Source organism: Hyposmocoma kahamanoa, unplaced genomic scaffold (genome assembly GCF_003589595.1).
Source record: "Hyposmocoma kahamanoa isolate Upper Pololo Valley unplaced genomic scaffold, ASM358959v1 99599, whole genome shotgun sequence".
In the NCBI taxonomy this organism is placed as follows: Eukaryota; Metazoa; Arthropoda; class Insecta; order Lepidoptera; family Cosmopterigidae; genus Hyposmocoma; species Hyposmocoma kahamanoa.
The window spans coordinates 91,093-116,948 of record NW_020655960.1 but is presented as its reverse complement, the minus strand read 5'-3'; the positions used below and the strand labels follow the sequence as shown (position 1 = coordinate 116,948).

The window sequence follows — 25,856 nt, the reverse complement described above, 5'->3', positions numbered from 1 at the left end:
ACAAATAATTTAAAAAAAATCTTCATCATTACGGCGGCATTTTTTTGATCCAATGTTGTCCTAAAATCCTCTCCTCTAAATCCTCTTCCCTCTTCTTCCACTCTTGACATTAACATTTTGGTAGTTTAATTATAAACGATTTTTTTAATTTTTTTCGTCCTTCGGGACTGGTTGGTTATAGTTTATATAGTTTTTCTTCAATAGTTAAATTTTCTGACATTTTTTCGCGAGAAATCGTTACGTCTTTACGGTGACCATTTTAAAAATCTTAATTATAAGCTACAATAACAAAATTTCAAGGTTTAGGCTAAGAGAAATGCTGAGGATTAGACAGACAACTTTTCTTTAATTAAAGCCGGATTCACATTTGTCTGACGTGTCGTGTCGTGACTCATCAGAACGGTATCGGTTTCATCTATTTAATATGGTTCGATTTATATTAGTGTGCCGCAAACTGACGTGACGGCTTGTGCTGTGTGTACGAAACCGATACCGTTCTGACGCATTGTGACGCGTGGCGTGGCACGACACGCCAGACAAATGAAACTCTGGCTTTATTTCATGACAATGGATTCAAATCTTTCAGTCGAATCATTAGAGATAAGAAGCATAGAAAAATCATATATAAAAAATAGTAATAGCATAGCAATAGATTAAAATTAATTAAAACGTTCCTATTGTATTTACGATAAATTTTAAATGTTGTCTTCACAATGTCATTGATTTCATGCCTAATAATGTTGTTGACCAGACAGTCAATGAAAAACACTAGTACTTAAATATCTTGATATCCCTATAAAGAACGTAACGCACTCCGTCACGTCTACATTACTACGGATACGGAAGAGCTAAGGCGCTGTCGCGTGTTTGTTAACTTTGCGTTCTTTTTCAACACGCACCTATTTCTGCCTATTGAATTGTAAAACGAGAATGAAATATTTATAAACCTAACCACGCCGGGTAACTGATTGTTACTCACTGACTCTTTTTGTTGTTCATTGATACTTAAGTAAAAAAAAATAATTCTTGCATTGTTAACATTTTGGACGGGTAGCTCTTCCAATGAAACACCACAAATATTGGAGCAGAAATACGATGACTCACTTAGAGTGGTCACTCGCGGTAACTTTTAGCGGCGATGCAAACGCGCATTCGTAAAACGCGCGATTGCATCGCTACATTTGCGATGTACAGGATCAAGAGCAACTCAAGCTTGACACTTAAGATTTAAATCAAACTCTATGCCGCTTGCAATAAGAACTGCCCAAAGTACAAAGTGTCAAGCTTGCCGTGCTTTTGACTGTACCTATAGGCGATTGCATCGATGCAAACTCGCGACTGCATCGATATAAACGCGCGATTGCGTCGCTACACTTGGGATTAAGGTCATTGCATCGATGCAGTTGCGCATTGTATCGACGCAGTCGCGCGTTTGCGTCGCTGCTTACAGTCGTGCATTTGTGGTAAAGGTAGACGATTAGCGACTGCATCGCATTTGCATCGCGTTTGCATCGCTACTAAAAGCCGCCGTGTGAACAGCTCTTAGGCCTGTACGTATTTATAAACACCTTTGCACCAGTAATTGTGGTAGCTATTTACCTATCAATGTATTTTTTTGTATCAAACCTCTCCTAAATGAAGATTCGTTTCTTTCCAGACGGCATTCCTGATCTTTGCGTTAGTGATCGTCGTCATTCAAGATGGAGCGACGGCAGAGTTCTTCAACTACGATCAGACAGATCAAGTAGCACAGGAGTCGAAGAACCGTGCCGTGACCATCATTGATGGCCCCAAGTACGTAGCGCCTTCGACTCCGAAGCCGACCCCGCCAACGGCATCCAACCACACGTACAAACCTGAACAGAGGCCACCGAACAAACCTCCTATAAACCACAATCGTGATAAGCATGGAAAACAGAAATACGTTGAACCGCCACGAGTCTACTATGGTCAAATACAAAATCTGCCCCCGTTACGACACCATTACCAAAAACCGCTTAAACTACAACAACAACCATCCACAGCGTATAAGTACCACAAAGTGATACCTCTGCAACCCAGCAGAAATCCCTTTTACAATAACAAACAACCTCTTATTTTTGCCGCATCGACGATTAAACCACAACATGTACCCAAAAGTCCAAAATTCAGCCTTCCTGTAGAAACTATTAACGGTATCCGCGCTGATTTTGTGCGGCCACCGCACTTCGCCAATTCAACAGTAGCTATCACTACTACAACTACTACAACAACAGCCTCTACAACTACGGCTACAAAGCACTTAAGAACTAAAAGAATATGGCCCAAACGGATACTAGAAAAGATGAACGCGGTTAATAAAACAGCCGGAAACAGCACCCAGTCAGGTAACAGCACCAAAGGGGAACTTCAAGCGTCATCGAGCAACCAAAGATTCAACTACGTCAATAAACCCGAATACACCTTGACGACGACGCTAGAGCCTACAACCCGTAGATACCAAAGAGTAACCAGAGTCTCCAAAAGAAGGACTTCCAGCACTCCAGCACCATCAAATTACAGCACTTTTGCACCTAACGACTGGGTGCCCATCGTACCATCACATTTCACGGTAAAAAAAGTAAGGAAATCCAAACTGATTCCTATACATAGACGCAAGAATGTCATGCAAAGGCGATCAGATGTTTCATTTTATGAACCAAGCGAAAATTTTGCCGCGAACAAACGAGTCTATTATTTGCAATCTTTCGGTCTACTTCCAGTAGCAAAACCGCAAAAATATGAGAGCTCTCCCACACCCTCTTCGTATGCAAGAAAAAATATAATATTCGTCGGAAAAGCAAAGAAACTGAAGCCACATGTGTATTCTGGTTCCAGAGGTAAACCGGTCCTACACACGTCGCAAGTTATCGGAGACTACCAGAGCAGCGCGAGTCACCCATCGAAAATCGTCACACGAATCAAGCATCATCACCATCACCACCACCACAGATACGTCAAAACAGTCGACAAGCCCGTCCGCGTGGAGGTGCCCAAGCCCGTGCCCGTTCCTGTGCCAGTACCAATGCCCGTAAAAGTGGAGCATAAGGTGCCCTATCCGGTGCCAGTTCAAGTTCCTCACCCTATACCTGTGAAAGTTGTCGAAAAGGAATACGTTCCGAAGCCGTACCCTGTGTTCCAGCAAGTGCCAGTTGTGAAACATGTCCCAGTGAAAGTTCCGCAGCCCGTACCAGTAGAGGTTGAGAAACGAGTGCCAGTCCCATATAAAGTGGAAGTAGCAGTGCCCAGACCTTTTCCGGTCGCTGTGCCCGTCGAAAAGAGAGTACCATACCCAGTTCCCGTCAAGGTACTTGTGCCGCAGCCAATTCCTGTCGAGACTAGGGTACCATATCCTGTACAAGTGCCTGTCAAAGAACAAGTTGAAGTGATAAAGCATGTACCTGTTAATGTACCTTACCCGCAGCCGTACCCTGTCAAAGTGCCTCAGCCAATACCTTTTCCAGTAGAAAAAAAGGTACCGTACCCAGTGGAGGTTGAAAAGAAAATACCATTACCTGTACCCTTTAAAGTACCAGTACCTCACAAAGTGGAAGTGGAGAAGAAAGTGCCAGTTTATATACCAAAACCTTTCCCTGTCGAAAAGAAAGTACCCGTGCCAGTGAAAATTCCATACCCTGTTAGAATACCTTTTAGGGTTCCAGTTGGCATTCCTATTCTCATACATACGAATCCCATTGATAACTATGACGAGCGCGTTGTTACTAGCCACGTGACTGTTAACGACGAAGATGTAACTACCACTCCGAGGCAACAATCGCATTATGCTTACAACGTGAATAGCAACACAGATACAAATTTACAAGAAATAACCACCACTCCGAGGCAACAATCGCATTACGCTTACAATGTGAATGGCAACACTTTGTCAAATTCACCAAGAATAACCACCACCAGACAACAATCACATTACGCTTACACTGTGAATGGCAACACAGTGACAAATTCACCAAGAATAACCACCACTCCGGGACAACACTCCTATTACGCTTACTCTGTTAATGGCAACACAGTAACTAATACACCAGCTAACACAGTACCAATACACGGAAGTGCAGGGTCAGTACACGGGAATACGGCGACGGAAGTCCCACAACACACGGTGACCTACCATGGCAACACGGTGGCGTCCAGTCCGCATCACACAGTGACTGTTCACGGAAGTACACGCGGGAATACAAAGTTCAATGGATTCCAGTCTCGATCCGATTTTGTTGAAGAAACGACACAGCCTTATTCGGAAGCGAGAACTATCATACCGTTGAGCACGAACAGTTTAACTGAAAACACTGAAATTACTACTATAGTTTCAAATGCGGCTACGACTAACTCTGAAACAACATTCAAAGATTTAAGTAAAGATAATAGGATAACGCAACGGTATGAACCTATCAGTATGTCAGGTACGGAAGCACCCGGTAGGATAAACACCGAAATGTCGACCATGTTGACATAGAACCTTGATAAAAACTTGATTCTACAATCTTTAATTATGTACATATTCAATTATTTACCGTAATATCTGTATTAAATAGACAATCTTTATGTAATTATGATAGATAATCGTTAAGTCTAACTAAATTATTGTCGCGTGTTTGTGTTTACTGTACTAAAAGTACTATAATTGTGGAACGAGAGTAAATGAATGATGCTGTGATACTTTTTGTCTTATTATTTGTTACAACTTATTTACAATTTCAATTTTATTTATACGTTTACGTAATTTTTTTGTAACATCAAGTGGCGGGGTAATCTACACGCCTGTCCATAACAATTGTTGTGCCACGCAGAGCTTTAAATCGCAAAGATCTGAGGGGCACTGCCACTGCGCCCGTCACCTTGAGACATAAGTTGACAAGTCCTTTAACACTTAAAAACCGGAACGAAGTAATGCTAACATTACTGCTTGACGGCAGAAATAGGTAAGGTGGCAGGCAGTAGGTACTGAACATTAAAATTGTATTATACTGCTCTCTGTGAGACTCTGTCTGAAGTGCCTACATCCTTCTCAGACTTTTTTTTATAATAAAGGAGAGAGATGTTTATCAAGTCGTAGAAATATATATCTACTAATAATTTAAAAATCCTACAGCACATAAAGGGATATATGTAAGAATAATATGAAAGACTTAAGAATCCCAAAAATACATTTGTCGTTAATCTACACGGCAGCAAGTGATGCAGAACAGATTACGCTCACACAGTAATTTGCGACACTTATAATTTTACGCCCAATGAGAGAGCAAGCAATCAAGTTCAACCAAGTGCAAGTGCAAAATTATACCGTACATGATTGTTGCATGTCGTTCACCTACGATAATTAAAATATCTGTTTTGTACTCATAGACAGCGTGTAACCACTAATTTTTGTATAACAATAGAACTATTTCCATTGTAGTTACGATAAATACTTTAATTAATGATGAAATGGATTTAGAAAAAGTACATATATAGTGCTCCTATGGGTACAATCATGATCAGGATAAGAGCACTTTCAAAAATCCACTTTTCATTCTAGTTTTAAGAACTCAACATTTAATTAAATACGTAAAACATTTTATTTAAGGCATAGATTTTTAATTTTTCCATTTTAAATATCATTCTATCTTAAAACTAACCCACTGATGTAACTTTGTTGTAAATTCTCAGTTTTAAGCTTAGTTGCAAGGCTTTCCCAACACAAGCATACATTTGATTAAAGGGAGAACCTGATCTACCATTGTTGAACACTATTGAGAAATAAATAAATTTTTAATTTTAATAGATTCCCAAACTCTTTTTTTTGGCTCACCGCCCACTTAAACGAGATAAAAAAAATTTCGCCATTACCACAAAAATTAATTGAAAACACGTATTTTTTATATTAACATAACACGAAAAATCATGAGGAAAAAAAAATCAGAACAACTATACACAAAGGTACAAAATTTTCACATAACAACACATGGACCGCACTTACGGTTTGTAGACAGGCAAGGGAAGCACTCCCAACGCTCAACGCCAGTCTATATCGAATATTAATCAAACTCAAGCGGCAAGAGCTTCGCAGAAGTCTTCAGCAAACCGAGAAGACTGTTGAGATTTCTGGAGGAGCTTGGGTGGTACGAGTAGGACCCTGCGGCGTACCTACTTACCTCGACCGGCGCCTTGACGTCGAGTTGCGGACACCAGCCCGTTACACCAAGTACCAAGATCATAAGGAAGAAAATATATTTGTGTAGTATAGTTCACATAGATAATTCGGGTTATTTTTTCAAATGCGGTAGTACCCCCTGGACAGCATCAACGCCCCCCAATTGCTTCCGAGGCCCCTACCGCGCTAGGGCTCTTAGGGCTCTAGCGCCCACGAAACTATGGGCTAGAGTGATACAAACTGTCGAAATCAGAAACAGAGAGCGTGATGGTGCGGCGAGTCTACACGGTCTTTAAATATTTCACAAATTTCTTTTAACATTTTGAACGTTTTCATACTTTATATATTTTAGGAACATGTTAAGTAAAAGTATTAGTTACATGTCCAATTCTGGACGGCATGTTAGTTACTTAAATATAGGTGAAAACTATTATAAGCGGATATAAACAATTAACAAAGATCACGGAATGGGAAGTAGTTTTCACTTTCGATGCGTTACACGCTGTCACAGTTGAGTTGAGTGCGAAATCGTGCAGGAACATCGCGTAGCGCCATTCTCCTCGCTTTCCTCGAATGAAAAACCAGCACCATGTATGGAAGAACATAATATCTACACAAAAAATTGTATTATCTAGCTCGAAGAACCAGAAGGGCTTTAGTACAGTGGACAAACTTAAAAACCAAAATATGTCATTGGGAATATTCACATTTTAATGTACGGACAACGGCACATCAGACTACACATTTTTGTTCGAAAATCGCCTCCAGTGCAACGGAACAAGATACGACAATGTGTAGCTTGATGTGCGGGCGTGTGTACATATTGTTTAGATAAAAGCTCATATTTGTATAATTTTAGTATCATATTTATATAAATGTGTTAAAATGTGTAAAAATGTGTTCTTTTTTTTTTAAACTACTATAAAATTAAACCACCTTGGTTGTCGCTTTCTTTATAAAAATAATATGCAAAAAAATTTAAGAAACAACCCTCCAAATGAAATCCTTCCTATCCGAGAATATGGCTTTACGTATATCTTATTTTTAAGCTAAGTTAAGTTTTTTTAAGGAACTAAATAGCTGAAATATCACAGAATGTCACCTCGAAGCGCCGAATTAAATACTCCTTTCGAGACTGTATTTTGTATGAGATGTATTTCTTTTAACTTTAATAAATAGATACTTTCTTTAATTCTACATGATAGATTTTTTTTGTTTGACAGTTTTTTTTACGAGCGTTTCTAGCGAAAAGCCTACCTAAATCATCCCCTAGGAAATGAAAGGTACTTCATCTCCTAGTGGATGTACTAAATACGATTTTTTAATGTCTTAGCGCTCTGGTCACATAGAGGCGGACGGCAGCTGCGGAATTCTCGCTAATGCACCAGCATTCCCGAGCATGTGCGAGAATACCGCGGAAGACGCCTGATGTGATTTTGGGTCGTATCTAGTTGTTACACAATTGCCATAAACTTCATTATGCTATGTACGTACGTATGTATGTGGCATACAACATCGTTACAAAAACTCGCTTCCATTCCGTTCCGCCGCAATGTAAATTGAACCTTAAAATTAAAGTACTTCTTCGACCCAAATGTCTAAAAAGCCGATTTTCCCCATTCCAGTGTGTTTTCCATTACATACAGACATAAACTACACGCCTTTTCCCCGTCGGGGTAGGCTGACATATTAGTCAATTGTGTAAGTTTTGAATTGAATAAAGTGATATGTGCACACAAGAGTGCACTTTCTACAATTGTGTTACAACTACTACTAAAACTTGGAGCATTGCATTTGCAAATTCGCCATGTGGCATCAGTGCACACACACACAAAAGTGGTGGTAGCCCAGTAAGATAATGGTTCAATCTAAGTTTGATCTAATCTAAGTTTGATCTAATATAATCAATCTAAGATCACAGTGTGCGCGTGATACAATTATCTTATTATTTCATTTTAATCTTATAAAATTCATTCCAGTTCATTATCATTCTTGTTGTGTTACGTCGTATCGTATGGGATTGTTGCTTAAAAATAGATTATTATTATTATTATATTATACAATCATGCCAAAATAACTTAGGGGCGTATTCCAGAACTGTACTCAATGCTCAAGTCAGGACTTATGATTATGAGGGAGTATAATTTCAAGCACTGGAAATACGACCCTAATGGCAAGGACTTGAGTATGATTTCTAGTGCTTTAAATCATACTCAAGTCCTAACTTGAGCATTGAGTAGAGTTCTGGAAATCGATACTCTTTAATAACTTGGTTGATACTGGCAAGTTATACACCGCCGTAATGGCAGGTTATTTGCTAATAAATTTCAAAATGGAACACGTCTTAAACCGAATTCTTTTTTATTTTTCGGGGACAATCTGGCGGGAATTTTGCTCGCAACAATGGAGCAGTGGAGCGGAGTGATTTTCGTGGTACGATTTATTATGACTACAAAAAAGGTTTAAATCCGCAAGAATGTTTTAAACTTTTAGCCACAACTTTTGGTGATACTGCTTGTTCACGAGCTACAGTTTTCAATTGATTCGCTGAATTTAAAAGAGGACGGAGAAGCTTTGAAGATGTGGCGAAGTCAGTTCGGCCGCCAACCGCGGTTACTCAAGAAAACTTTCAAGCTGTCGAAAAAGTAATTCGTGAAAACCGACATCGATCGATTTGAGGCATCGATATGTAGTTCTACATATCGATGCCTCAAACTCCTATCTCATAAAGAGTGATTATTCAGGAGATGGCAAAACTTTCTATTTATTTTAAATTTATATCTATCCTGCCTCACCCGCCATATTCCCCTTATGATTTTCACCTCTTTCCAAAAATTAAAGAAAAATTAAAAAGCAGGCGGTTTGAAAGCAAAGAAAGAAAGAGATTTCGGAGATGTCTAAAGAAGAGTGGTCATCGATATTTTCCAAGTGGTTTAAACGAATGGAAAAGTGTATACGTGTTCATGGTGAATAGTTTGAAAAAATCGATACCTGTAATCATTGACTTTGTAAGTCAATGCATGTACTAAAGAATAAATTTTATAATTTTTGAAAATCTAATTTCTTTTGGCATGACTCTCTCTCATGTACTATGATGAATTTGACTTTTATTATGAATTTAAAAAGTGAGTAAATAATAAAATACAAATGTGTTTTGCGCCTGATTATACATATTTCTATGTCATCCTGACGAATCGCCAGCTGTCAAATCAATCTGGACAATTGGAAAAAAAATCCCACTGACCAGACCAGTCTGACCATCAATCTGACCAACGGGAAACACTGGAATTGAAGTTGGGATATTTGCAATAATGGAGAATTCTCATAAGAGATTTTTAAAATAAAATTCAGATAAGTGTAACTTATTTAACTTTAATAAACTGCCATTCTAGTTCATAAACTCCAACTGATGTCTGATTTTTCTCGTCATAATCAACCCATTCCTTTTCTGTCAAGTCTACTTCTGTAAACTTTTTACCTGTCAACAAGAAAAGATAGCAATTAAAATTTGTTATTTTTTTAGTGAGAATAGGCAAATACATACATACCAAAAAACACAATATTACAAAATAATGTGACCTATAGCCATTGACCTATAGTTATGAAAAATTGAAATCCATATTTTTTATATCAATTACAATTTTTTTTTAATTATAATAGGAGTTTTGAATTGTATGAATTTATTAGAAAGAAAGAGAAGGAGTAGAAAATAGAAAAATGCAATGAACAAATAAAAGTGAGTCATGTCAAAATGAGTAACTATTAAGTAGTTGAAGAACTGACTATAAATTGTAAGATATGGTGAAGTCTACACCGACAAGAGCCACTTAAATAAGATGATAAGTTTTGATATAATAGCATAAATTTTAACAAAATTATGAGTTACTATTTCTACAATGGAAGAATTGCATAAGTGGAGTTACATGAAAAACGTTTAATGCTGCATTAGACACAGAAAAATATAACCCACATCCTCTCCAACTCTTGTAATGTTGTATTATATTATAATATTGTAGATAGAGTTACAAGTACTGGAGAGGATGTGGATTACAGTTTTCTGTATCTAATGGAGCATTAAGCATGTTTGACGTAACTCCACTTATGCCATTCTTCCATGAGGGGTCAGATTTTAAGATATTGCGAAAGAAAAATTAGATTTTAAAAAGCAAAATTTTTTAATAAATTTAACAGCCAAATGAATTAATGTTTAAGCACAAGTTTTCTACTTAATATTTTTTTTATTTTGTAAGTAAAATAATGTAACTGTGCGAGACAACCACATTTACTACCTGGCTCAAACTACAAAATTCTCTGTACTATAAATACCACAAATACCAAATTAACAGAAAACCCAGACTATGACCGACGTAGACAAGTTTGATTCTAGGTAGAAAATTAAATGCACCGACTCTTACCGCTACTCTTGGAAATTAATTTGTGAACATTTTTTTTTAAGAATTGTAGTTGTCTGACACATTTGGATATAGATACAGACCATTATCTTCAGCTTCAGCTATCCAGCCTGATTGAGGTTCAAAGTCAACAGGTTCAACTCCTCTGCAATCGAATATAACCAAAGTCTTGAACTTGCCAACATCCTCATTTGTGTACGCACCTGAAAAAAAAAATCATTGGATATCAATTTTAAAAATTATTTAAAACTATCTTGAACAGGACTTAGGTGGTCTACAGTACTCCGACCGCTAACCAATTTAATGAGATACTGTACAGTGAAATTATCCCAGAACAATGGACAAGATCTACCATAGTACTAATACACAAAAAACGTCTAAAAACCCAAAACCGGCTGTACTGGAGGGGAAACCCAAAAGTGCCCCACCAACAGACACACACACACACACACACACACACACACACACACACACACAGCGCCCTATGGTGAGTGGTAGGCCAAAGGGGAAACCCCAAGGTCAGCCAAGCAAGCGGTAGTGGCCTAAACCCTAGGTTCTGCGGCCCCCGCTCACGTCGGGTTCTGCACATTGCAGAACCCCTCAAACTCGGCCCTTGAGGCAAAATCGACGCCACAGCAACCATCCGTAAGGAAGGGGCAAGTGGCCACGGCGAGCGTCCACCTCCAGCCCCCGGTGGGAGCAGGAGACACCCTACCCGCAAAAATAAGAAAGGCCGTCGAAGAGAACGCGAGCGTCGCAATGCAAACAACCCCCTGCCGAAGGAGGGACAGGCGAGGCCCCCAGTGGGTGGCACAAGTGGCCCAGGGACTACATTAGCAAGGTCAACTAGGTCGGTCGCGCACCCCTCTGGAACGGCAGCCAACCGGCAGAGAAATTGCAGAGGTTCTCGACCATTGCCAAACGGGCCTTAACGAGACAATATCTCCTAGAGGCGAGCACAAACGGCAAAAAGTTAAGAGGCCCGCCCAGCATCGAACTTACGCCGAGGCCACCAAACCAGAACACATGGCGGTGATCACATCAGCCAAAACTGGCTACATACGGAGCCCCGATGCCGATATGGATCAGAAGGCCCTATCAGCGCCTCGCGCAAGGAACGGAGGAGTGCCGCGAGGAGGACGTCTGTCCACAGTTTCGAGGTAAACCCGTCTACAGTGACGGGTCCCTGAAACAGTGGTGTCAGGACACAGCCACTTTCCAGTGGCTAGAGGATGCCATTAGCACCATCAGGCTGCCATCCGCAGAGACCCTCTCATTGCAAAATGGGGCGGAGGCTCCCCGGAGGGTGGTCTGCGGACTGCTCATCCCTGGCCATTGGGAGGGTACGCGTTGAATGGCCGCATCCTCAAGTGGCAAAACCCGTGGGCGCAGGTTCACCACTGGGTTGTTCACAAGTTGCAGCAGTATAGTGAACACTCCTTCATAGTGGTGAACCTCCCGGAAGAACTCGTCCCTGCTGTCCTGGGGCATGGCCGGCGAATAACCTTCCAGTTGGGCAAGGTCTACCTCAGTTCCAGATCCAAGAGGGACCTGTACACCAATGTGCCACCTGAAAAGACGGGCACAACAACAACATGGATGGATGTCTCCCCGGAGCCCTCCACCTCCTCTGATATCCCCAGCGAAGGTGAAGGGCCCTCCTTGACCTCCACCCCTGCGGATGCTGTTGACAAACCGGTGGTGGCCAGCAATGATGACGAGTGCGTGTTGGGGATGGGAGACATCCGACTGAGCGAGGATGTGGACGAGGAGCTACTGTCTACTGATGGCGGTTTCCCCCTCGCTCAGTAAACTTCACAATGTCCAGAATAACCTCACACCACCACAGCCAGGCCGCAACGGTTCAGCTCCGGAAGTGGTTGGAGGCTAACAACACAGCCATGGCGCTAATCCAGGAACCGTGGATTAGTGCCCGTGGCCAAATAAATGGACTCTCACATCTGAGAAGTAAGCTATTATCAACTACCATCTCAGATAAACCTAGAGCTTGCATATATTACTCTAATAACTTACATGTACAGCCACTAGCAGAATTCTGTTCCAGAGACCTGTGTGCCATAAAGCTTTTAGCTGACGCGGCCATGGGCCTGCCTGAAGTGGTGCTTGCCTCTGTCTATATGGTGGACACTGATGTGCACCCACCGCAGGAAATGGTACAACTAATCAACTACTGCGAGCAGAACGGCCAGAATATCGTCGTGGTTACTGACTCCAATGCCCACCATCCGTTGTGAGGCATGGAACTCGCAAATGACAGAGGTAAGAACATAACAGAAACCTTATTCATATTATAAGTTTTGAAAATAAAACAAGAACGAGGAACACTTTTAAACTTCGAACTGCCATATCTCGAAAGTGACTGGAAGTGCATTGGATCCTTTTTGTTTAGCCACGTCCAAATGTAAACAGTCTGCTTCATTCTTTTTATAGGTTCAGATTCAGATGTTACCGCTTTTTATAAGAATATTAAATGTGGAGATGTTGAGTTGGGTTTGTGTTATATATATAAGCTTTTTAATGAATATCGTGCCTTATCTAACCAGGCAAAATGCAGAATTTCCGAGGATTATTAAAGTTGAGGTTACGATCGGCTTACCATTACTGCCCTCGATGACATCAACGCTATTCTCTCGCGAGCACATCTTACACTTTATAAGGAGGTTTGTTTCTGACCTGTTATGCTTTTGTGGCACTTTATCCGCCTCTGTGAGGTCGTGAAACTTTTGCGAAACTTCCCCGCAGTTTCCGCACTTCAATTTTAGGAACCATTGGTAGTGAGGATGGTTCGTGTATAATTTTTCGATGCATTCAAGTGTAGCCTTTACTTGCAGAGCTATTTTAACCATTTTCAAACAATATTTGTAGCTATTTTGAGAAAGATTTCAAAGTAAAATTCTAGAAATATCGTATTACTGCGCGTAACGTAAACAATGCGATGCGACCCGTGGCCGGCCGCGTACACGGGCTGTCAAACTTGTCAAAGTCAAGTGGCTATCAATGTCAAACTTTTTTGAACGCGTAGCGAAAATGAAACTTAAAGCGACGAATGTATAGATAACCTTTGGCGGTTGGTGGTAATACAAAATAATAATAATAATAATAACGTACACATTCATAGCCCCGCATTAAAGGAAACCCTGGGTCGCAGGTGCCATGAAAACATACACCACAAATTACACCCAACTCACGAGAGAAATAAATGTACGTCATATAAATATTTTTTTCCGGCCCGGGAATCGAACCTAGGGCCTCTACATGGCAGACCAGCATGGTAACCGTACGGCCACCGATGCTGTTATGCGCTCTCTAGAGACCTTAACGCTATTACCAGTCATAAAGTTTGTAAAACTATTTTTTTCCATCCTTTAGGGTAAAACAGTGCTATTACTGTTTATTGCAATGGCAACCGCCGCTATACAATTTGCAGTGGTGCGCACGCAATAAACGTTTCATTTCAATCGGCTTTCTAAACTTTGTAAGTTTAAAATATACCATGCAATAATCTCAACACTTTCAAAATGATTGATTTATCGAGTTCAAAAAATAGCTTTAGTTCAAATAGAAACTTTTTAAAGAAAAATTAATAAGTGTGCCTATAGATCGAAAACCTTGTCCGCCATTAACCTAAATTGCCGCCTTTATAAGACGGAAGAAGACTAAAACGACAAATTATTTATTATCAGGCAGTATTTACCACTAGGCCCCAGCCTAGAACCGCTCACGCTGAATAAAATATTATTTTCTTTAATTCGGCCTAATCTTAAACTCAGCACAAAACCTTGGTTTAAAAAAGCTGAGACATAGTAAATATAATTTACACCTTTTTAGATTATTTACCAATTCCTTTTATTTGTAACGATAATTCTCCTTAAATAAAATTTATCTCCAGTGCTTGTTACTTGTTAAGAGAGAAATGATAAATAACCATAATCGTTTCAATCTATTTATTTTTATTAGTTATAAATTTATACATTTTTTGGTAATAATGTAGAAGCTAATGGCCAAAATTCAAATTAAAAAAATAAAAATTTTAAACTCTTTATTAGGTTTTAAACATAATAATATTGCAATAGTAAATACAAATAAATGACAATTTAAAATCGTATATAATTTTCATGCGCGCTGTAAAGGTACAATTTTGATGCTGTTTCCCTGTGAGTCGGTATTCAGTGTAAGCCCCATTTCTTGCAAGACTTCATTGTCCACTGGACCCTGCAGTGTTAGCTTCGATATCACTTCCTATAGGAAAAAATGGATTGGAAAATGTCATAATAACTAAGCCTTTTAACTAGCGTTGTATTGTTAGTTCGTGACCACGTGAGTTTGCACAATAATCGAAAAAAAGGATGAATATGTAATATTATTATTATTATTATTATTAATAAATACTAAATTGTTTCATAACATTTATCTCCGCCTCGTGATGACCATATTATTTGTAATTAGCTATCGTTAGAACAACAAAGAAAGGTTATCTGTATTTAAATAGATTTTGCCAAGTTAATACAGAATACTTTTATAAACAAAATGTTATTATTTTGTTTCTTTGTTGTGTGGTATAAAATGCAAATGTTGGAAATTAAATAATTATTCAGGATCATAGCAAAGATGGAGATTTTATTATACCCTCAAAAGTACAATGGATTTGAAAAGTAAAATTATAGGGAAACTAAAAAATACAACAATGAAAACCATGGTTTTTCATGTAAAATACACTTTTGTCATTATTTGTCACAAGCCAGATGAACTATTATGCCTGGTGCCACGTACGTTTTTTATTTATCTATGTATTTTGTAAATTTCCCTAACGATATGTCACTTTATTATCGAGGGTGCGATGTGAACATATTATGTATACAGTGTGGAAAAAATCAATGGGACATAAAGAACTTCCTTAAATGATCGACTAATTACAAGTTACGTACTAGGATATGAATTCTTTCTATTTTTTTAAACGTATAACCGTTCTGATCGGGAAAACACAAAGAAATACCGTGGTAAGAAACCTTTAGTTAATGGTTATTTTTTTGTGAATAACCAGTTAAGTGTTCTTATACCTTAAATGCTTAATAAAACTAATTTAACTCTTTTATTTTTCAGATAAGACAGATACCTAATGTGTATTGGAAAAAGATTTTCCTCAGCTCAGGTAACCTTTAAAAAAAAATCTGTGAATGCAGTTATTATTATTTGAAAAAGAAAAAAATGGTTTTTTGGAGTAAAATTATCAATTTTTTAGGTAGTTTCCTTTTGTATCCCATTTATTTCCCACCCTATATATAATGAATGTATGTCCTTAATTACCTGATTCTCAGGACAGTTCTCACACAGACAACGAACTGCAAAGATAACCCATTGCATGATTACTGTGTTGCTATAAGAAAATATATTTTGTTACAGTCGAAACATAAAAAAATTTAACACATATCTGAACGGAGAAGTACTTTACAAAGATGTTAGGGTAATATACTTCTAGATGCGTGAAGTGTTTTAGACAGATGATGCGAAGCGCTTGATCCTAATATTTGGAATAACAATTGGAATAAAATAAAATGCCAAATACTCTGCAGGTAAATGGGCAATGACGGAAGGAGCTTATTAAGGTCTTGCGCACGATCTTTGTAGTACATAATATAAAGTGCGCACAATTTGTGCCTCAAGCGTTAAAGGCTGTAAACGCTTGCAGCAGCTGCAACCCACTTTGTTACGAACGTGTAAAATACTGCGTTCTACACCGTCCAGGTTGGTACGTACTTGGAGGTGGTAAAGGGTTTCTGAGATCTATTTTTAGTAGCAGCAGAGCTTCTGGAGAAAGAGCTTGCCCAGGGAAGTACTGACACCTTACCTATTTCTGCCGCCAAGCAGTTATGTGAGCTGGTGAAATTACAAGCACATGGGACTTGTCAACTTGTCTCAGAGTGGCAGGTAAGGCTCTGAATGGCACTGCAACTGCTATGGACATGCGTGACGCTAAATATCAGGCGCACGACTTGTTCGTCCCGTCACTTGGTATAATAAAAAAAACCTATTTGCACGCTCACTTTTCAAAGGTCCCATAGGTTTAACGTTGATTCTGCCACTGGCTTCAGCTAGTCAAATTTTAAAGAATAATTTCTTACTTACTAATGCCAAAGTCAAAAATAACACCGTACCAAAAATAAAGTAGTAACAATCTTAGTACAAAGGATACAAGGATTGCGGGCATCGATATTGCAGCAGTCTAGAAGAACTGGTATCACCTCTAATTCGCGCATCTGGAAAGACAAGACTTTGTATAATATATTCTGACATTATTCAAACACCATTGTCATACATTATTTTTTTCTCTTTTTTTGTTTCTCAAATTACATTTTACAGTAATTATCATTAAACGGGGTATACGAAAGGGGCCTCGCCACACGACGTATAATGGTACGTCTTTCCGGTACATCTTGTACAACGTGGGCAATAATTAGCGACTACCCACCTTTGCCGCTTGGCAAATCTTTTCACAAAGATGGCAAGTATGTGTATGCCATCGGTCGGTCATTCTCCGTCAATTTCCGTGGCAATTTTTATTATTTAAATATTCAATTATATTTTCGTGTAATTATTAAATTATATTGCCTCTAAATTTTAAGATGGCTAAGATGGCTAAACAATTGAGACAATTACCTGTTTCTTATTCTCCTGATTCTTCCAGCACAGATTAGCAAGTGTCCTTACAAGCGAAGCTTTGAACCCAAACGCGACGTGTCGTTCCACTGTCTCCACACTTGTCACCGCCTTCTTATTTGTCGACATGTCGACTGTACCCAGCCTGCAACGTAACGCGCAAGAAAGTTTTCTACCTATTTAAATAATGATAACCATATTTCTGTGACCATTAAACTTTACATGTGTATGTACTGCATTAAAACGATACTTCAAATGAATCCAATGAACACTACGCCAACTTAATATTTGGACCAGTTCTGTTTTATATTTTGTTCTTTTAAAAAAAAAACGCTTATTTTTGTTTTTATTTCGAATTTTCAATTTTGTTTCTTTTTTTTTAGAAAATTCGGGGAGTATAATATTAGTAAATAAATATGGCTGTTTACAAAAATAACAGAAAATGACCAAAAAAAAAGTTGGCTTAGTGGACTTATCGATAAGGTTTGTTAGTCTAGCTGGTTTCAAATTATACAGTGTGTTGATTTGCATTCTCGCCATATTTAAGAAATTAATAATAGAAATAATGCTAAATCATCTAAAAATATTTAAAAAAATATTCTGTTCTATATTCTATATTCTCGATTGCTTATTTACCTATTTTTTTAATTATGATTTTGTATTAGTATTGTTATAATTTACTATTTATTTACATTAATTAGAAAAGTTGACTGAAAAAAGTTTTTTGTAACTTAGATTTGGTATTTACCAACTTTAGGCTACCTAGCTTCACAGTTGGTGGATGGCACTGAGCGCCTTCCGGCTCGCGGTCTCCATTCAAGAACCTTTCTGCCCCAACGGCCGTCAGTTCTACGAGCTATGTGCCCTGCCACTGCCACTTCAACTTGCTAATCCTTCGAGCTATGTCGGTGACATTCGTTCTTCTAATGATCTCGTCATTTCTGATTCGATCACGTAGAGAAATGCCGAGCATTGCTCGCTCCATAGCTCGTTGAGTGACTTTGAGTTTTTTTATGAGGCCCATAGGTCATCGCTGGCAACATGCACTGCTCGAAGACTTTTGTCTTCAAGGACTGCGGTATTGCGGATGAGAAGACGTCCCGGAGCTTCCCGATCTTCCTCGAAGTTGGCCCTGCCTAATTGGACGGTGTGTCCAAGGTAGACATACTCGTCAACAACTTCGAGAGTAAAGGTTCCCACTGTTACAGGGGTGGGTACGACATGGACATTCGACATATTTTTCGTCTTGTCCTGTTCATTTTTAGACCCACCTGCTGGGAAACTCTATTGAGGTCACCGAGCATGGTGCCAAGCTCTTCCAATCGAAGGTGAGTGATGTACTCGCCATTGATGTTGATGTCGAGTCCTTTCCAGTTCAGTAACTTGAAGGCATCTTCCAATACATTGGTGAACAGTTTCGGAAAAATGACGTCTTCCTCTCACACTCCTCTTTGCAATTGGATAGGCCTTGTGCACTGGTTCTGTAGTCGAACTGACATAGTGGTGTTTCTGTACAAACACTTCAACATTTCGATATATCGATAGTCACTGTGGCACCGTTGTAGAGACTGTAGCACCGCCCAAATCTCGATCGATGTATAATTATAGATTGACAAATAATTATTTCTAGTAATTCTATTTTTTGTACCTACTCACACATTTTGTTATGTTACAAGACTTATGCATTTAGTTGATGGCTTTAGTTAGTTAGCTTGGGATAAGACCAACAAATGTAATGTAGAATATAATAATAATATTGATGTATTATTTAATAGATCAATTCTTAGTTGTAATGATCAACACGTCCTAAACAAACAAACCCTAATAATAATATTATGCTTACCTTGTTTTCTGGCTTTCAGGTGAATCAATTTTCACAGATGGTACCTTGTTTATAACTGTATCATCATTAATTTTCACTTCCTTCACTGGTTCACTCTTCTTTTCTATCTCATTACGAGTCTTCTCCGATGATATACCTAAAATCTTTTGTAATTGCTCACTTAAATCAAAATCTGTCGATAAGTTTTGACTTTTTTTTATTTCCTTAGGCGTATCAGGGGATTGTTTTTGTGATTCGGTTTCAGTTGGAACATCAGCTAAGGGAGGAGATATTTCACTAGGCGATGCTTTCACTTCCTTAACCTCTTCTTTAGGCAAATGAATTTCAGTGGGAGGATCATTTGGAGAACTGTCTTGAGACTCTGTACAACTCGATCCTTGTAATTCCAATCTTGGTTGTAAAGCAACTGGTATGACTTCAGCTATGGTATTCATACTACCACTTGGTGATGTAGAATCTAAAATCAAAGGTGGCTCATTATCCTCCCCTATGTCTATCTTATGCTCAAGACTGATGCGTCGTATTGGCAATGGGACTCTATCGTCGGCTTTTGGCACAGAACTGCTTCTTTTAAATGCTACCTTTGTCAGATCATTGTCTATTTTAACATTAGTGCGCTCAGAACTGTTACCTCGACTCTCAGGTACAGTTTCAATGAATTTGAGTGGTTGTTGTAATGTTTCTATTGTGTTCATTGTTTCTAGTCTGTCCAAATAGACAGGGTTTTCATTGCACTCAAAATATTGTTCACTGCTTTCGGATTCCGTGCATTCAGATGTTGTTTCATTGCAGGAGAGCATGTTGTCTGCGGAATCGTTTTTGGTCAGTGTGTCTGGAAAATATGAAGTAAATAAAACTTTGATTTGAAAATAAAGTTATGGAATTTCATTTGTAAATCACCAACAGTTCATTTCACAATAGACATTATTAGAATCAACTCAATTCATTAATAATCTTCTCCCTTGAAACTCAAACAAAAAGCAAATACTGGTTAATTTTAGATATGAAATTGTATTCGCTCATGGCATAATAATTTCTAGGCATGTTTATGCTTAAAAGTGGATATTGCTGGCAGTTTTCACTCATTCAAGTTAGACCTTATATGTACTTTTTAATATAAATATATCTTACTTTCAGTAGAAGTGATGGAAGATTGCACATTTTCATCATTGATCAGCTGTCTACCGGTGGCCGCGTACAGCTTGTTCAAGGATGAGAAGAAGTTGTCACTTTCTTTGCCCAGCTTGTGGATGGCACGGAGGAGAACTAGATTGTAAAGAATTGTTCACACTGAGATTACAAGGCAGTATATTTGACTTTTGATTTGATTTGATGACTTGACTTGACTTCTTGTTTAATCTATGAATATAAAAGCTTGTAACAAGTCACACCTTTGTACTCATATAATATGTAATTTAATAATAATAATAATGCACATACTCAACATAACCCTGCACTAGGGAAACCCTGTGTCGCGGGTGCCGTAGACACACACATAGACAACCACAAATTATACCCATACCCAAACTCACGAAAGAAATAAATGTAGGCCATATGAATATTTCTCCCAGCCCGGGAATCGGACCTGGACTTCTGCTTGGTAGTGCAGCATGGTAACCGTTCGGCCATGGAGGCAGTTTGGAACTAGATCATTGTGTGCTTATCTAGATTCATGTTTACCTATCAGCCTTTCAAGGAGTATTAACCAATTTAATACTTACAAGCACAATTTATAAACAGAGAAGTATCACTCTGCAAACAGTCCATATAAGCATCCATACTTGATGCTGTAGCAACAATTTCCAACAAAAAGACAACTTCTTGAGGCTCTATAGTATTCACGTACTTGTCCACAGTCTTCAAAATGCAATCTGATTTACTCTTAAATTCATGTGCCATGAATTTTACAAAATTCACGGATACATTTATATCTTGTGACTCTGTTGACATGAGTATGTTATAAGCTAAGTTCAATACTAACATGCGGCATTCAGGGTCAAGTTTTGAATACAACCTTTCAATGTAAGTGTTTTCTACACCAATCAGGTATTCTATAATTAAGTGCGGGTATTCTGTGTTACCGTTGTTATACATGTATGCCAGTGAGTTTAACAGTGTAACATCATCAGGTAACACGTTTGGTTGTCCTAAAAGAATGTTGTAGACAACCATAGCTGCAGCGGATGCAATTTTATCATTCTGTCCAACTAAACAATTTAAAATTATAGCATCAAACTTGTTCCAAATCATAATTTGATTAAAGGGATTGTTGACAACCAAGTTTCCTAGTGTTTGAACAAGAACCGTCATGCAGGACTCAAATTTCTTTTGTATTTCCTCATTCAGTAGTTCTACACTCGGATGCTGGTACTCTGTAGCTAGGACGAGCATTGATTCTAGAATGGACAGTTCTTTTGAAACATAAGTTTGTATTTTGGTACCAGCTGCAGCGCACGAGCGGACCAATCTAAGGCACTGTTCTGCAACCGCCATGGTGCTTCTATTATACGACGCTTGCTCTACATCCAGTCTCATTATATGCAAAACTTCTGCTATAAGACGCAACGTATATTCTGATGCTTTTTTACTGGAATAAAAAGTTTACAATACTTTTTAATTAATCTTTGCTGAAAAATATAAATGCGCTAATAATTTAAGAATTGAAATAATAGAAAGTTACGGTCGTAAACGTCCAGTTTCAGCGTCTCTGGAAAGCTGAGCTTCCGCTCGCAACATCTCTTCGACGGCATCCCATTCTCCCGACTCTAATTGAAAGTTAATTAGCTTAGCGTCCAACAGAATCTCTTCCGCAAACCACACGCTTTTATCTCGCGACATTTTTCAAAACAAAATAATACAGAAACGTGCAAAGTACTGCGAACTGTTGATATTTTTGACGTTTGATCGATTGGAGACCAGCGTTGCCAATGCCGATTGTTCAAAATCCCTAAAAATCACGATTAAAATCCCCAAATTTGGGGAAAGTAAAGTTCATATTTCCCACATCTCGAGTTTTCATTATTTATTATAAATACATAGTTTAAAAATATAATAAAGAATTAAGAAATTCAAAATTTAACCATCTATTACGTTTGCTGAGAATGTAAACAGAATGCAAGTAAAAATTATTTAACATTTGACCTGACTGTTCAAACCTTGTTCAATTACAAAAATTCATGGATTTACTGGAATTTTAAGTTATAATCAGAGAGATGAACTAACAATATAGATCTAATAAGAAAAACCCTGCCAGAAATTAATAGTAATAGAAATTAATTAGATGTACAAACTTATTATGCAAATAAAATACGATTAGGTACGTGCAATGTCGAGATTTATTAATTCAACGAATTCAACATAACAATTTTAATCTTAATAGTTTTTTTCTTTAAGAGTCTATAAAACCTCAAGTGGCTTTGGTTAATTCCGAATAACAGTAAATGTGTTGAATCACTTTGGAAAAAATATATAATAACATTGATGCTAATTAACACTGATTACTATACTGTGTGAAGTGTCCCTGCCGCTCGACTCAAGCAAAATGAGCCGTAGTAGTACGTAGTTAGTATCGACTCATCAGATTACAAGGCATTCTATGGCTTGGAGTGAACGTCTGAAGTATTCACAGTCACATTTTAAAAGTGGTTTTATAACGAAAAAATAAAATAATTAACCTCTTGATCTCCGAGTGGCTGACGAAAGCATCCCGATCGTGGGAGGAAATACTTAACAAACTAACAGCCAAAAGAAATGAGAAAAAAAACTATCACAAAGAATATAGGTACATTATTTATTAAAATAAAAATCAAAGAAAAATCAAATTTGGTAAAATTTCAATATGTTAGATGACCACCCTAATCAGCGATTGTCGTTCGGTCGCTTGCTGCGCCTGCCGCGCCGCCCGCTCGTCTCCGCCCCCGCACCCTTTTACCCCGCTGTCTGTCGGTCGGTCGAACGAAGTAGCAACCGAGAATGGCATTTATGCGTGAAATTGTATCAGTTTTTGTGTGAACAAGTGCATATTTCTCATAATAACAAGGTGTCGTGCCGACCTTTAGTGTTCTAGTGCAGTTACAGCTACAGTCGTGTTCGATATGTGTCGTACGAAAGCTGTGGAATGTCGAAGATTTCGTGAGTGACTATCGGATCTCCTGTAGATTTGGTTTCATTGTGCCAAGCGATAATGGGTCGACTTCCCGCTAACATCGTTGGAATTTAAAACATTTGGTGAGTCACCTGCGTTTTGGGTCAACTACAATCTAACAATCATTTTAATATAATTTATCGGGCGTCATTGCTAAAAATATTTCATAAAATTCTTGTACATCGCGTGTATCACGTTCTAGCGTTATTTTTAACTGATTTATTGTGTTTTCTCGGCAACACTTCGGTGTCGAGAAAATTTTGTAGAATGTAAACACGTGCTTGTATATTTTCACTCCGAAGTTTGATCTGTAAATTCTGTAACGCGTAAACGATATGCTAAACGAATCACGCCACAACGTAGTCACTGAAGGCATGTATGCATCACATAATGTTCCTAAAGTCATTCCTGACACTCATTAAATACCTAAAAAAAGGACCGAGTATAGCAAATTAGGAGACTACATGAATTGATAGAGCAGTCTGTCAGCTTTTCAAGCCTTATCACTACTTTTTTGATAATTAAAATGGTATGCGTTTTTTAACTATCCGTCTTGTATTACAAATCTGTCCGTTCTTTGTGTCCGTCCCTTCTATCCCAAATAAACTTAAAAGTGCCTAGAATGTCAGCTAGGCTCCATAATTACAAACCTTTTGATTTGATCTAGTTATACATATTATTATGTATAGACAGACTGGGCATACTCTCGTGTTTCCAAAATAATACCTTTATGTAATGCAGTGCATGCCTTTAATTTAATTGCATACATAATACTAGTTTTGAATGTTTCGTTTTTATATTTAACGTATCTGTATGTATTTAGTTGGTAAGCCTTATTGAATAAAATAAAACCTGACAATTTCACCTGGTTGACTTGTGATGCATGTAATGTTATATAAAATGATAACATTACGTAGCTTGTCAAATAGTATATATATATTTTATTAAATCTTATTTTTAATAAAGCCTGTAACACTTGAGTGTCAATGTCGACCTTGTGATGTCCATCCCTGTGGATTATTCTCCTCTATCATGTCGCCTCATAGTGGGAGGCCTCATGTGTGTGGGAACCTCACAAATGAGTACAGAATTTAGCCCTCTTCACCAACAGGTCAGCCAACACAACATTTAACTACCCAAATTGAAATTGGCTTCTTATAGGCACATAATGGCCACACTCTATCAAATGTGGCATGTCTTCAAGTTCGTTACAAAAGTTACATTCTCTGCTCTTTTATTAGGTGATAGAACATATTTAAAGGAAGGTGGCGAGCTCACAATCTAAAACCTAAGATTTTACAACTGTTTTAAAATATTTCCACGCTATTTTAAAACTCAATTTATGTTTTAATTAAGTCGTGAGAAACTGAGCCATTCTCCAGAATTTTTTTTTTAATTGGAAAAAAAAAACAATATGATGCAACATAATGCAAGCCACCTTGCAGTTTCAGTATTGAATAAGCCCTAAGTATAGACAATGTTTGATTCATTAACTATGTTTGATATAAGTGGTTTGCATTAATATTAGTCATAAATGGTGATGACTTTACCATCTCAGTCAGCCGCGACAATGGGACTTGTAAAGGGTCCAAAATGTTGGTTAGTTTGAATAAACAAATTTAAACAATTTACATCTGAAATAAATAGTTTCATTTCCTTTATATAACAATTGTGAAAACCTACGAATTTTGAAATGGGTTTCAATAAATCTTTGTTGAAAAACTGAAGAAAACTTTTTCTTCTATTGTAACAATATTTTGTATTCAAGTCATTTAATAATAAAAACACTAAGTGGCTCGAATTATGTGTCCAGTGTTGTTATATATGATGGTACCGGCTCAAGAACCTGTTAATCTTGACATCAATGATTTAAATTCAACTCTATGGCTTTTACAATAAGAACAGTTCAAATTACAAATTGTCAAACTTGAGGTGCCCTTAGCTGTATTATATTGCGTAATATTAAATTCTACTGTAGCATAACACAATTTATATTTTTCATTCTACATGTTTTTGAAATATTTTATATGCAATTTCATGGATACAGTCTGTATCTTCAAACATGTCTGAACATGTTAAGATATGCCGCAGGCACTAACTTAACTGGCAACTTATGAATTTCGTTGTTTTTAACCGACTTTAAATAAAGGAGGTTCTGCATTCGTTTATATTTTTTTGTATGCATGTTACGCGATAACTCCGAGCCACATTTATGAACCGATTTTGATGATTCTTTTTTTGTTTTAAAGAGGGTATCTCAGTATTGGTCCTCTTTAAATTTGAAGAAAATATTCCACCTGTAAGGGTGGCAAACTAGGGGAGGAATCCGGTTTCGCGCACTTTCCGGTAACCGATTCCAATAAAACTTGGCAAATGATGTAATTCCACGAACTTTTGAGGTCGGTTTTTTTAGTACTCTGTACTGAGATTATTATGACACCATTTCAAAAGTATTACAGTCATTCAATAAATGAGCAGTAGCTTAAAAAATTACTTTTTCAAATGTATATTTATTTTACAGAATATTTTTTTTTATATTTTGACTTTGATTTTTGAAGTTAAACTCAAATAATATTTCCGTACCTGAGAAGCATTACACTGTAAGCGCCATTT

At 37.8% G+C, this 25,856-nt stretch overlaps 4 protein-coding genes across 4 annotated transcripts in view; 2 read left to right on the top strand and 2 right to left on the bottom strand.

The window, feature by feature from the left end:
- Positions 1-4,690, top strand: part of LOC113239124 — a 20,708-nt gene extending 16,018 nt beyond the window's left edge. The window contains exon 7 of the mRNA XM_026475990.1: positions 1,658-4,690. Within this exon, the coding sequence (XP_026331775.1) occupies positions 1,658-4,492 (2,835 nt within the window). The 3' untranslated portion in view covers positions 4,493-4,690. The remainder of the gene's footprint in view (positions 1-1,657) is intronic.
- Positions 4,691-9,531: 4,841 nt separating this feature from the next.
- Positions 9,532-13,588, bottom strand: LOC113239123 (UPF0587 protein CG4646). The gene is made up of 3 exons (XM_026475989.1): positions 13,199-13,588; positions 10,665-10,784; positions 9,532-9,647 (listed from the first exon to the last, which is right to left on the bottom strand). The coding sequence occupies exons 1-3, from the start codon at positions 13,446-13,448 to the stop codon at positions 9,532-9,534; spliced, it is 486 nt and encodes a 161-aa protein (XP_026331774.1). The 5' UTR covers positions 13,449-13,588.
- Positions 13,589-14,648: 1,060 nt separating this feature from the next.
- Positions 14,649-21,954, bottom strand: LOC113239121 (ataxin-10). Its single transcript, XM_026475986.1, has 8 exons — positions 21,780-21,954; positions 20,821-21,686; positions 20,231-20,365; positions 19,100-19,931; positions 17,257-17,401; positions 16,793-16,856; positions 15,907-15,968; positions 14,649-14,841 (listed from the first exon to the last, which is right to left on the bottom strand). Exons 1-8 carry the CDS (start codon positions 21,935-21,937, stop codon positions 14,716-14,718), a joined length of 2,388 nt encoding a protein of 795 aa, XP_026331771.1. The 5' UTR covers positions 21,938-21,954; the 3' UTR covers positions 14,649-14,715.
- Positions 21,955-23,004: 1,050 nt separating this feature from the next.
- The window catches only part of LOC113239120 (E3 ubiquitin-protein ligase SH3RF3), a 78,889-nt gene continuing 76,037 nt past the window's right edge, over positions 23,005-25,856 (top strand). The window contains exon 1 of the mRNA XM_026475985.1: positions 23,005-23,326. The gene's annotated coding sequence lies outside the window, so the exon portion shown is untranslated. The remainder of the gene's footprint in view (positions 23,327-25,856) is intronic.

Coding starts and splice junctions, on each gene's coding strand:
- LOC113239121 (XM_026475986.1), bottom strand. CDS start 21,937: ATGTCGCGAGATAAAAGCGTGTGGTTTGCGGAAGAGATTCTGTTGGAC. Junction 20,366..20,820: donor TCTGTTTATAAATTGTGCTT/GTAAGTATTAAA, acceptor TTTACAATCTAG/TTCTCCTCCGTGCCATCCAC. Junction 19,932..20,230: donor TTCCATCACTTCTACTGAAA/GTAAGATATATT, acceptor CATATTTTCCAG/ACACACTGACCAAAAACGAT.
- LOC113239123 (XM_026475989.1), bottom strand. CDS start 13,448: ATGGTTAAAATAGCTCTGCAAGTAAAGGCTACACTTGAATGCATCGAA. Junction 10,785..13,198: donor TGTCATCGAGGGCAGTAATG/GTAAGCCGATCG, acceptor TTTTTTTTTCAG/GTGCGTACACAAATGAGGAT. Junction 9,648..10,664: donor AGCTGAAGCTGAAGATAATG/GTCTGTATCTAT, acceptor TCTTGTTGACAG/GTAAAAAGTTTACAGAAGTA.